This window comes from Neopsephotus bourkii, unplaced genomic scaffold, assembly GCF_033783945.1.
Source record: "Neopsephotus bourkii isolate Nb327-2 ecotype Australia unplaced genomic scaffold, CSIRO-AGI_Nbou_v1 NB_1308, whole genome shotgun sequence".
NCBI lineage: Eukaryota > Metazoa > Chordata > Aves > Psittaciformes > Psittacidae > Neopsephotus > Neopsephotus bourkii.
Genome location: NW_026901790.1, coordinates 362,949 through 376,189, shown reverse-complemented (window position 1 = coordinate 376,189; position 13,241 = coordinate 362,949). Strand labels below are relative to the sequence as shown.

The following is a 13,241-nucleotide window of genomic DNA, read 5'->3' as shown; positions in this document are numbered from 1 at the left end:
GTAAATGCAGTATAGGTGTGCTCCATCAATGTGACTCCTGTGTTTAATAAGCATGACAAAAAGTATTCAATTCATGCAGCCCCACATTTGTAAAGTAGCTACTGAGGGTCACGCAGCATCCCTGCATTAAGTTAGTATTGTTCTTTGGTAATAAAGAGTTAAACAGACTTTAAAGCAAATACTGGAATGCAAATATTCAGTCTGTTTATCCTTTGGGAGGGCTTCCTCCTCTGAGATGAGGCAAGAATGTTATCAGTAAATGGGATAATCAACGACTGCTTAGCTGAGAAAAGAGTGTGGAGATGTATTTTAAAAAGGGGGTGGAAATGTGTTTTAAATTCTTGAACAGCATCAAGCATGTTTCACATTTGTAACCAGATCATTTGCAAGCTCACTGTCATTTGGTGGAAATGGCTATTGATGTGAAGCTGCAGTTAATCTTCAGGGAAAAGAGACATTAAAGATCTTGACCAACATTTGCTGCCTAACTAGATGGAAAACAATAATTGTTCCCAGCACCTCTACAAGCAGTATTGCCAAGATGCTTTTTGACCAGAAACTACATTGAAAAATACCAAACACCTTATCCAGTAGTGGCAATTTCTTCTGAGATCAGCCCAAGTGAGGAACATAATGGTAAGCTTAAGGTCTGTTAAAGACCTAAGGATGAAGCAGGATGTAAGATTTCTTTCTTTAATGTCCTGCTCTGGACTTTTCCTGAGCTCATATGGGACATTGGGGGTTTTCAGATAAGTGAATTAAATGCATCTTCTTTGAAGCTGACCTTCTAGTCATAACATTATTTTTCTACTTAAGAGTCTTTGTCTACCAGAGTATCACTGTTATGTGGATAATTACATTGCCATGTAGCTGACAAAAGCATCATCTAGAAGGGAAATTACTGGCAGCTTCACCTTACTATGAGTTACAGAAGCCATAAAACGAGGCAATTAGCAGAAATGCTTTTGCAAGAAAGTAGAGCATTGTCATTGTGTAGGGTAAAATGCCTACCCACGGCTGCTTGTCGCTGTCCTTAATATAGAAGGATGTCTCAGAAAGCAATGATCCTTATGGCTTACATGGAACACTGCATGCTCTTTCTGCTTAGGTAATATGAATGCAAGTAAATGCAACTTCAGCAATCTTCTCTAAACTGCCGCAGTTTTAGCTTTACCCCCAAGCACATAATACTCTTTCTGCATTGCTGAACTGGAGAAACTTCTGTACAGAAGATTTTCTTATTCATTTAAACAGTAATTGATGCCATGTGGAAGTATACTTGTAGGTGTGCTTTAGACCAGTGCTGCTATATGTCAAGTACTAAATTGTCTCAGGTTGCAAGCTGAGATTGCCTCTTTGAGCAGATGACAATAGCAAACAGCAGTGGGCTTCTGGCCAGCTTGTGGGATTTCACTGGAATCAGTAACTATTTCTGAAAAACAAACCAAACCCAAAGAAATTTGAAAAGGGCCAAAAGGTTTCATTTGAATGTTTTTTCACATTTACAATCTCACTTCTTGTTTTCAAAATCACCGTGGAAAGAGAAACTAAAGCGAAACCACGGTTACAGAATGTGATTGTAAGATTATGTAAAGAAGCAACACATTGTGACTAACTGTGAAAATAACTCCCTGAAAACTGATCCCACCAAGCTGGTACAACTGCCCAGTTACTCACAGTGGTGCCCTGAGTCATCTCTAGTGAGAGCAAATGATGCTGCCACTCGCACAGGTTGTGCTGTTGAGGGAGAGTTTCTTGCTATGGGAGGAAAGAGCCAAAAACCTCAGTAAGTTTGAAACAGCAGAAGACCACAGAGCAACTGACCCTTCACATAGCAGGGTTGGGGTTTTTAAAGTAAGCCTTTTATATTCCTAATTAATTGTCATAATCTTCTGGCACTCTCATAATGCCTCTCATGTATCAATAGCAGCCTCTTATTTCAAGCCTATTGATGATGGAGTTCTGTGAGCAATAGGCAATGTTAAAAATCCATTAGCTTATCAGAGAGAATATTAAATCCCATCGCTGAGGATAGACTCTTCTTTTGTTCTACCTGTCTTCTCCCACATTTTCAGCAAGCCTAGAGTCCCGCTCTTCATTTCGCAGCATGGCTTTTGTTCAGATACTGGGTTTGGTTTTGTTTTCCAGCTTCTCCTTAATGGTCCAATGTCCTTGAAGGATCAGCACATATAAATGGCCCTACAAAATTCAACTGGTTTTTCAAAGCATCTCAAAACACACACACAAAACAGCTGTGACTGGATAGCTTTTCATTCCAACACATGTAAGAACACAGGTACAAATATCCTGAGCCTGCCAACATGGAGATCTTGTTTGAAATCTGAGTTTCTTCATCTTCTTAAGAAGAGTTATTGAACACAGTAAGCTTACTAACATTACTGAGGCCAAGATCAGCCACTGATCTCTGCTTGTCCTCCTCCAGGACATGACATCAGGTTTAATTTCTCCATGTCCAGTTTAGCTATGATGCTACCATCATGTCTGGGAAAGTTCACCATCACCTCCCATAGGCAATCATGGGAGCAAGGATAAGCATATGCTTATCTTCTCTAAGCTATTTTCCTTCTCAGCAATGCAACACAGTGCAAAGGTCTACAAGCACAGGCTCAGTAGTCTAGAAAGCTGCCTAGAGAAGTAGGTATTGAGATATCAGGGTGTGTTTAGAGCAAAGAAGGTTAGATATCATTTATCTTGTTTGTTCTTTAGAGGACTGGGACTGTTTCTTTCGATAATATCTAGATGTTAGTTTACTTATCATAGCGTTCTAGCATCTTAATTAACATTTAGATGATCAAAGACCTGAGATGATAATTTAAGAAGCATGGAGGTGGATATTTCCTTTCAGGGACAGACATTTATAGCAAAGCTGCTGAATATGTGAAAAGTGCATTGCCAAAAAACCTTTTGTGGACAATTTTTTCTTCTTCTAATCACCAGACATCAAGAATGAGAATCACTTTTGCACTCAAAGACAGGAAAAACTTATTTGCATTTTAAGTAAGTCTTGTTCTTGAACCACATAATAAAAGGTCTGGCACCACTGGAAGTTCTTTGTCAAGGAGCTACGGAGTTGATTTGCAACAGGAATAAAGGCATTTCCTCTTGCTGCTATGTATGATTAAAAGCCATGAAGTTAGTACTTTATTTTAGTAGGGATATTTTTCTTCTCTGTAACAGCCTTGAAGAAAAAACCTGCCTATTACTGCCTCAGTTTTTTCTCAGCATGTCGTTTCTAAAGAAAACTATGTCACTAGGAAGTCAGTTCTAATTTTATGCACTGTTTTGTAGCCTGCCTACAGGCAAGGCAACTTTTTTCTGCTGTTGAAACACTGGATATTGTTATGGGGAAATTGGGTGGGGTAGGCACCCACAGACCCGCACCTCTCAGTGACATGTAATCTAGCATTTATCCCTTTGGCAGGAGAGGTACCATGGCTGGATATCAAGTCCTGTTCTACAGAGTCCTAGCTTCTCCCCACACCCTGTTTGGTTTAGACTGGCACAAGGTGGACTCAGGGGAATGGGCTGCTCTGCCAGTCAAAGTGTCAGGTCCAGACCCGGCAGCTTGGTCCCAAAGGGGGAAGTTCCTGCTCTAGTTCCCACGTGTTGTTGGATGTCTCTATAGAGTGTACCCCCATCCCAAGGAGTTACTGCTTTAACCTGCACAGAACCCCACATGCACTGAACTGTAGAAAGGAAGGAGACCAATACAGAAACATCTCTCACTAAACAGTAACCCTTTTGAAGTCAATCCCATGCTGCCATTATTCATGAAAGAAAAAGCCTAAACCAGATTTTTGCCTAGTTTTCTCAGTGTGCTTTGAACTTTTTCGTCCTACACATCGGTTATTTCTGCATAGAGTGCCTTTGCCATAGTGTTCAAATGGCTTCCTGGTTGGGTCAAAAGACAAGGTATCTATGAAGCAGGTTTAATCTCTTGAAAAAGGAAAATTGATCCTTTAGAATCACCAAAATGGCAATGGCAATGGCAAGAGCTGCCATAATACATTTACCTGAGGGCCATTTAGGAACATCACAGAGCAGGCCACAGTGTTATTGTGTAATCTTTTTATTACTTTTTTAAACAGTCCTCTCAGGCCTGTATTTAGCAGTGGAAAGCACGATGGGAGGGTTGCTAATAGCACTGGGAATTTCATGTGAGGTGGGTATTTGTGGATCAGTCAGCACACCCAGCAACTCTGTGCATCCATCAGGTTGCATTATCAGTCTGGCATTAGATGGCAATGACTTCCAGCAGTCATCTGGGTCCGGAAATCTAGGTTCAGGCTTTGATTTATAGCTCTCCTGATGACCAGCTGAGGACCTGGGCCTCTGTCCTCCCCACAGCATCAGCTGGGAAAGGCAATGTGGTCCCAGCATTCATTAAAAAAAAGAAGCAGGAGGATGCCAGGTATTAGGGCAGAGGAAGGGGGCAATTCCCAAGGTGGCAGGAGGCTGAAGGCCAAAGAAGGTCAAGCAGAGGGATGCCCAGCTCATCCTTACAAACCTAATGATCTGGGGGAATGAGGCTCAAGGGTGTTAACTTGAAAGGGGTGGATGTCCTGCAGAGAAAGTGCCATTCTCTGGTCTACCCACAGCTCTAGGGGCAGGAAATAGCCATAAAGGTGTTTTAAAACCAATCTCCCTTTGAGCATCAGAGATTTTGTGCAAAACCAGTCAATTAAAAATGGAGGGGATGGGAAAGGAGGTCGTGCACAGGCTTGGAGGTGACTACAAGAGCACCAGTGCCATTTCAGGGACTTTTCTTTCTCCTTCTAAGGTGACATCCAAAACCCTTCCCTGCTACGATACTGGCCCCAGCTTGCTTAAAATTCTCCTTTTCCCATCAGTTCTGGCATGGAAACAGCTTTCTGGTGACAATTGCAAATGTGCTTGGGGAGAAAGGGGCAAGGCACTCATTATTTTTATCAGCCTCCCACAGCAGAAGCTGAAGTTCTATGGAAAATATGTAATTTTAAATGCATTTATTTATGTAAGTTTTAAATCAAAACAGTTTCTGACTGGCATGTTCCTCTTAGCTGGAACGCTAAAAAATAGTTGTTGGGTCATAGTTGGATTAGCTGGAGGTGACAGTCTCTCTCTGTGTCCCTTTCCCTTCTCTTTTCTCTCTTTTACAGACCAGAATCATTTTTATCCTCTCTTTGATTTTTTCCCACTTTCATATAATATAATTACCTGTATACAGGCAGCATAATGTCATGTTGTTACCAACATCTGCAGTGTTCTCTCGCATTTCTCTGGGCTGTAGAGCTTGTTATCTATCTCTAGCTATTAATCTTATGTTGAGACTTGAAACAGGCAGAAAGCAGCCAACTGTGTTGTGGCCACAGCCGTGCTGACCAAGAGGATGAGAAAGGTTCCCTTTGTGTGTGTGTGACAAATGTAATTCTCATGTGCATTCCTTAGGATAAATGTCCCTTTCCTGAAATGCAGCGTGGTTACTAAAGTATAGGAGAGACCGACATAAAGACTTAGGATTAAATTCTGCCCTGTCTTCCCTGTCTCTTTCTGCCTCTAGATCTTTCCATTCACCTATATTGAGGCTTTAGCTTTACCAAAGCGATGCAGTGCGTCCTTTTGGTAGTATTTGAGGTCAGATTATGAGAACAGTTTAGGATTCAATTTTCCATGGCTGCCCTGGAAAACCTAGCCACAGGTTTAGATATTCAAATGGGAGCTGACCCAGTCGTAGAGTATTTCTAGCAAGGCATTATTAAACATGACCTCCTTCTCAAAACGCTGTGTCCTTCCAGGGCCGAGTGTCTGGATGCATTAGCTGGTATCTGAAGAAACTGCCTGTAGGAGAACCTCATTTTTAGGTTTATTTAAGAGCTAGTCAGGTATCCTGACATGAAATGTCCTCATTTGCATGCAGTGAAACACTGTTCTGTCAGCTTTTCTCCCCCTTTCAAACTACCAGGATGCCTTCCAAAACCAGCCCCATTCAGTCAACCGCCAAGTCAGAAAGCTTGCTTACATGGGAGGATGAAAACTGATGCAGCAGGTCAAACCCTGATCTCATTTACACCTATGCAGAACACGGATCTGTTCTTCGCAACGTGGGCAGTGGCTGTGCCTCAGTTCTGAATCTCAGGAACTTCTGGGTCTGATGCATTGCCAATATGTAGTTGTCTAATCTCTGGTATGCAGTTTTGAAATAGCTTAGCTATGGTTCCCTGAGGAGGTTTGATTTAGTGTGATTGAGATCAGAAATTGAAGAAGAAAGAATTATCCTGGGGAAGAATGGAAATCTGTCTTGCAGAAATGCCATTTTCAGAGCTTTGGGATATGGTAGTTAAGTGTAAATACAGAATAAATGCTGCTTCTTTACGCCCTTTAGTTATTCCTCAGTGGGAGACAGGGAGATATATGCAAATTCTTTCCAAGCTGCCTAATCCCACAGTAAATCAAGTACTTAGAAATGACAATGAATGAAAGATTGAAGCTTTTGGTAGTTAGAGGCAATTTCATTTTGATTTACAAAGACTTCTTGTAGGCTCAGGAGTGTGACTGAAATACTTTTCCTCTCTTTGAAGCCCCGACTTACCTGCCCACCAGTAACAAATGACATTCAGCAATAGAAACACAGTGCTGCTCTTTGTAGTTTATGGTGTTAGTGACTTTCACATGATCACAGGTTTCTGCTCTGGAGAAGCTGGGTCTTGGTTTTTGAAAGCGGAACGGACACTTTGCATTCATTTAGCGCATCATTTGGATGCACGTTTATATTGACAGATGTGTATCTTCTGTGATCTCATGGTTATAACACGTAAGGATGAATACACACCTTGTAACGTTAACACTGAAATGGCTGGAAGAGTGTAACACAGCCAGTAGAAAGGTCTGTGAGACTGTCTTTTCAGGTGAACCTCAGGAGTAACTTAGTAAAGCAGGTAAGAGTGGTGTTGGTACAGACCAGCATGACCCAGTCTAAGCATTGACACTAAACACATGTTGTGTAGGCAAAGCATGATGCCATTTACTTCTTTCTTTTCATTCCACCTTATAATTACAAAAGCTGTGGAGGAAGCCGTGTTCTCCCACTGTGTCAGTTGTTGTCCATCAGGAAAGATGATTCAGCATTTCATCATCAGTCCCAAAAGCACAAAACCACAGCCGTCAATATGGGTTTGAGCATGTGTTATTGAAAAGAAACTGACTGAAAACCAGCACAGTAACCCAAGTGCAATTACACAGAAAAAAAAACCCCAACCAAAACCCACAGGGATGTGTTCTTGTAGTAAATCCTGTGTTTACCAGGAAAAAAGACCCCAGGAGCGAGGCTAGGTGCTTGCACATACCAAGAAGGGGCTGAGAGGGACCAAGCAGGCAAGAAGCTGGGAGCAGGCACTGACCCCACTCTGTGCGAGTCCCTGGGGTGCACCCCACACTCGAGTGCATCCATTCCCCATCTCTCCAGCAGTCTCAATAGGAAGGTGGGGAGGATGGCAGTTCCCTGTCCTACAAGTGATACATCTGAGCTTTGCTCACTGCCCCAGCTCCTCCAGCCTGGCTCTATCTGGCTTCAAAGTGGCCACTCAGGGACCAATAACACTGAAAGCGGTCCTGTCAAGGCTTGGGTTTTGTGAGGACCTTGATGAGAAGTGCTTCTTTCAGACGCAGGGTTTCACTAAATAAGGTGAGCAGCACGTACATGGCACTGACTACTCAAATAACCAAGAGCTACATGAGCACTTTCCAATGCAGCATCCCTCTCACTAACATTCCTATGGTACCTGACTAATGAAGGTGGGTTAAAATGTCAAGGGTTTTGGAGAGGTTTTTTTACTACCTTGTTTCTTACTCTTGCAGTAGATGACAATGAACTGACATGTTGCTTACTCATTGCATTTATACAGTCCTGCAGGGATAAAAGAGTTGTTGCAGTTTAACTGCTTCTGCATAGTTTAGGAAGTCTTACAGGCGCACAAATACAAATGACTGTTCCTGCCTGGAAGCAAACAGGCTTGGCTCTGTCATTAAAGAGTAGGTTCATGTTGAAGATAATGAAGAACTACCTTTGCCCAAGTGGGAGAAGCCTGCTTCTGTGTGGCAAGCTTTCTCCTGGAGCTATGTTACCTGTAGTGCTGGTCTTTTCCACTGCCAGTGAATCAGAACAAGGTCAGACCTGTGATATCACACAGGGATGTGCAAGGAGCCCTTTCTGCAGCCTTTGAGCACTGGTCCAGGATGGTGAGAGCAGCAATCCCTGGGTGAATGTGTGAGCAATGGTAAGGGGGCTGGTTTAGCCCCCTCACACACCCCTGGAGCTACTTCTCACCCACAAAACCTGGTCCTGCACTGATGGCCTGCATCCCCAGGTCAGCTCCCAAACCTGGGTGTTTCTTCAGCAGCCCCCTCAGCCATGCACAGCTCTCATGCTGTCTCATCCCTTTCAAAACAGCAGAGGGATTTTGCTTGGTGTTTATAAGGTAGGGACATCACAGATAAGACTCTCATACAACAGAGCATCATCTGATGTATATCTGTGAAGGCAACAATAGCCTAGGAAAGGGCCTGGGGGAGAAATGCCTAAAATAGGCTGCAATGAAAATGTGTGTATAAACATATATGAAGAAAAGCAGGTGAGGTGACCTCCAGTGAAAGTATAAAGTGACCTCCCTGTCCATTACTTTCAGGTCAGTCGTTAAATGCATGGAAACTATGGATTTGGTCTGAATAAATCATTTCCCTGCATTTCACAGGGACAACCGCCAAGCACGGACTGCGCTGCAAGGCTTGTAAGATGAGCATCCACCACAAGTGTGCGGACAGCATTGGACAGCAGCGCTGCATGGGCAAGCTGGTAAGTGCACTACTGTGTGCCTGACCCTCCTGACTGGTGTGTGAGCAGAACTGACACCAGGTCACTTTACTGAAGGGAGAGAAGGAAAGCCAGGTTGGTCACCTTAGAATCCATTTGGGCAATTGCTGTTACTCATAAACCTGAACCAAAATCAAACACAAATCTGGTCTGTTTGTGGATGTGAAAATGCAGTTCCATAATCGAAATTCAGCTAAACGACAGAATTAATTCCCTTGGTTTAAACTGTGCTGTGTGTAGTGTAAATCTCACAAGGAATGCTAAAAATCAGTGAAAATATTCCAACAGAGTTTAATAAAAAATCCTTCAAATTACGTTTTATTGTTTTTTCCACTGTTAAGGCTTGGAGAAAACCCAAAATTCATCTTAAAAAGAAAACCAAAGGCTATTTCACTGTGGGACACTACAGAGTTTGAATCAATCTCTCCTTAGGAGAGGCTGGGGGGAGATTTCCTCCCGTATGGACCCATGCCTGGCTCACCTTCTGAGCAGCAAATTCTCATTACTGGCATAGGCAGGACATTGTGTGTGAGACAATTCCAACCCAACTTGATGACTCTTATGGGAATACAGTTCTTTTGGGAAAAGGACTTGGAAAAATGGCCATTTAGAACATCAAAGCTCAATAGACATATTCACGTTCCACATGTTCTCATTTGCTGCAACCTGAAGGTACCCGAGACAAATATGAGCTAAACCCGAGCAGTTTCACTGTGTTAAATGATGAAAAAATAAGACTTCAGAAGGCAGGAAAGAGTATTCAGTAAAAGCTATTGTTGTTCATACACATGAGGGAAATCTTTATGCATTTAAGCCATAATTATAGCCCTAGTGTGAGACATTCTGGTATAGGAAGTTGGTCTGTGAAGAGCTGAATGGTGCCACTGCAAGCCCTGGACAAGTCAAATATTAAATCCCATTACTTATTTGTGGTCATTAGTTTTCAGCAGCAGAAAAGTAGAGGCCAAATTTACATCAGGAAGCCATCCAGCAAAGCTACTGGATTTTTCTGAGCTTGTGTTATGTCTGAATCTAGTTTGGGGGCAAACCGTGGATCTGGAATTTATTACTCTGAGAAACTAAATTTATCAGTCTCCTTATTCCTTCTTGATGTGTACTGTGGCTCATTAGCAAAAGAATTAGTTGCCTATCATTTTTGATGTGTACTGAGCATCGGATACAGCAGATGGGCACATCTCTGTGAGGCTTTTCTGCTTCTCACTGTGACTAGAAGGTCTCGAGCCTGTGAAGATTACAGATCTGAGAGACCATTTGTGAGTCCCTGTTACCTGGAAGGGTCTTTCCAATGCCTTAGATGTTAGCACCTTCATTTGGGGTCCTCAGCCTTTGCCTCAGTTATTTGCAGGCTGAGATAGTAAATAAAGAGGTAACAGGAGATGGTCAGCCTTCTAAGAAGCGTTTTAAGAGTCGTATAGGGCACAGTTGTTTGCCATATTGTGGTCTTTAATGGTACAGCCTGAGTTGTTACAGTGCATTTCTCTACAAAAGGGCACTGAGGGGATATCTGGTGACAACTTGGGAAGCTTTTTGTCCTTACAAGAGAAAAAGGCAGTGGAAGCTGCAGTCAGTCGGCAGCAAACCTCAGAAAAATCCATAGAAAGGCTCTAAATTCCTTGGGTCTCACAGTGGGAACACGAGGGTTTGGCGTCAGGGCGGGGAAGGGTGGTCGCATGTTTAGCAAATGCAAACCAATGCAAATTCACATTGCATAAAGAGAAAGGGAGAGGGGAAAGTTCCCAGAACCTGTAATGATTCAGCACCTCTGCTGCAGCTGATTAGTGCTGCTTTTGTGCAAGACGAAAGAAAAAGGGAAGCTGAAAATGAGCCCTTCCTTCCACATAACTAAGGGAAACTGGCTTTTTTCCAGGGGATAAATCTAATTAATCCCTGATCTCTAAACCCCATGGTGAGTCAACAACAGCAGGCACATTTCCAGCCTCACCACCCTGTTATACCGTTAGCACAGGAGCTTGAGGTTATTTCTACTGCCTGGATCATGGGAGCAGTGCTCTTCACATGTCTTTGCTTTCTCTCCCCCCAGCCAAAGGGATTTCGACGGTACTACAGCTCCCCACTACTCATTCATGAACAGTTTGGCTGCATCAAAGAAGTGATGCCTATTGGTAGGTTTTGATTGCTTTTCCATTCGGTCTCCCTTGGGCAGTGCTCTGCAGCAGCAGCGGCAGACTTCCAGCCGTGGTATTTACCCTCAGCAGCCTTCCAGCTCCTTTCGGTGACTGGATGTCCTTCTGCCATCTCAGGAAAGGACCACCTCAAAGATACACAGCTGGAAGAGGAGAGGGTGTGTTTATTGTGCGTTTCACTCAACCCCCCCATACATACAACCTCTTAGCAATCACCCTGCTTAGAATGATCACTGGCTGAGGTCAAGGTTGGAACTTAAAAGGGAGGAAACACTGGTGAAGGCCTGAGCTGGGAAGAACCAGGTAAAAGAGAGATCAAAACAGCAGAAGGCATTCAAACCACTGGTCTGGCTGGAGGGACATTGCTCAGGTCCTGCCTGATTCCCTTCACACTTCTTACTTTCCTCATGCTTTTCCCTTATTAACCATGTCTACCAGTGCCTGAGGGAAGTGAAGAGGGACAAGGCAATGGCCAGGACCCAAAGAACCTGTATGAGGGAAGGATGATTCCTATAGGAGAAGCAGGAAATTGCTAGCAAAAGCCAATTCCAACAAGTTTATCTAACACTGTATCAGGATAATCTGTCAGCTCGTGTCTAAGCATACACCCCAGCATGCTGGTAGAGGCAGGTATTTCTCCAGGTGGAGCAGGAACATGACCAGAAATATCTCCAAGGGACTGACGCACATTTTGCTCCTTCTGTTGCAGCCTGCGGAAACAAGGTTGATCCTGTGTATGAAACTCTCCGCTTTGGGACCTCCTTAGCCCAGAAAACCAAGAAGGGCAGCTCTGGAAGTGGGTCTGATTCTCCAAACAGAAATTCTGTGAGTATCCCATGTCTTTGTTCCATTTTCTCTCTAGAGGAGCAGCACACATTCACCCACAGGAGTTTGCATCAGAGCTCACAAAACTTGTGTTTCAAACCGTAAAACACTAATCTTGCCCCGAGCTTCCAAAATGAGACCAGGAAACACATTACTTTTGCAAACTCAGGTTTGAAATGTCATTGAGATGACTCCTGAGAAAAAGGGGAAAATACAAATTAAATGAATAATCTTATTTTGTCAGATTGGGCAAGGGAATTGTGTTCTTTTGATTATGCGTATGCATAAAAGTGGAACAGAGGTATTTAACTTGTCATGCTGGAGTAGATGCATACTGCCTGTGGTTGATGGTGGGCATTTACCGTTCATACAAGTGATGGCATTCATACATTTACCCTTCATACAAGTGATGGCAATGGGCTGGAGTCCTCAGAGCCTAAATTTAAAAGGCCAAAGCTCCACAATACAAACCCAGACAAAACTAAGCCACTGTGACAAGGCAGCAGACTGGCACTTCCACTCCTGCTCAGTATAGGCTCAGATCTGATTCCTCTCCAAATCCAAACTCCAGGTAGATGTATACAGCTTGTTCTGTCCAGACAGGGAGATTTTTACCTTCGTGTTAATCTTTGTCATTCACTTTCTCCTATCATAAAAGACCACGGCAGAAAACTGGAGAAGGAGAATGAGGGAAACAATAGTTCCCTTAGCCCTGCTTTTGCTAAATCCCTACTTAGTTCAACAGTAACAAGAACCAATTTCTTCCTTACAGAAATGGTTATTTCAGCAGTATTGGAATCCATGAGATCAGGAGCTCATTCATGGTGTTGAAAGACTGATACCTTTTCATCTCTCATAAAAAGGCACTTCAGCCTATATAAGCTTGAGGCTCTTGTTTTTCCACAGACATCCTTCCCACTGGTCCCCCCACCAAAAAGAAAGAGCAACAAAATCACCCCTGAATACACTGGAGGCTAAAGCTGGTTGTCATATCTAAAACTAAACAGCATCACCCCTGAATACACTGGAGGCTAAAGCTGGTTGTCATATGTAAAACTAAACAGCATCACCCCTGAATACACTGGAGGCTAAAGCTGGATGTCATATCTAAAACTAAACAGCATCACCCCTGAATACACTGGAGGCTAAAGCTGGTTGTCATATCTAAAACTCAGACCCACATTATGTGACAACCTGTCCCGCTCTCACCTCAGAATAAAAACCACCAGGCACAGAGACATAATGACACTTGGTCTCCAGGCCTCAGAGCAAATACTTATATGTTTGCTTTGAAGCTGTACTAATACCTGTTCATGTTTGGTACAACATCTCCCTGGCGCTTCAATGTATGCCCACTGAATCGTAACGTTAGGTGGTATAGGTGG

General features: G+C 43.2%; 1 protein-coding gene across 1 annotated transcript in view; it reads left to right on the top strand.

The window, feature by feature from the left end:
- STAC (SH3 and cysteine rich domain) overlaps nucleotides 1–13,241 on the top strand; it is a 58,767-nt gene that overhangs the window by 28,218 nt on the left and 17,308 nt on the right. The window contains exons 3-5 of the mRNA XM_061366153.1: nucleotides 8,748–8,848; nucleotides 10,929–11,010; nucleotides 11,741–11,856. Of these exons, the coding sequence (XP_061222137.1) occupies nucleotides 8,748–8,848; nucleotides 10,929–11,010; nucleotides 11,741–11,856 (299 nt within the window). The remainder of the gene's footprint in view (nucleotides 1–8,747; nucleotides 8,849–10,928; nucleotides 11,011–11,740; nucleotides 11,857–13,241) is intronic.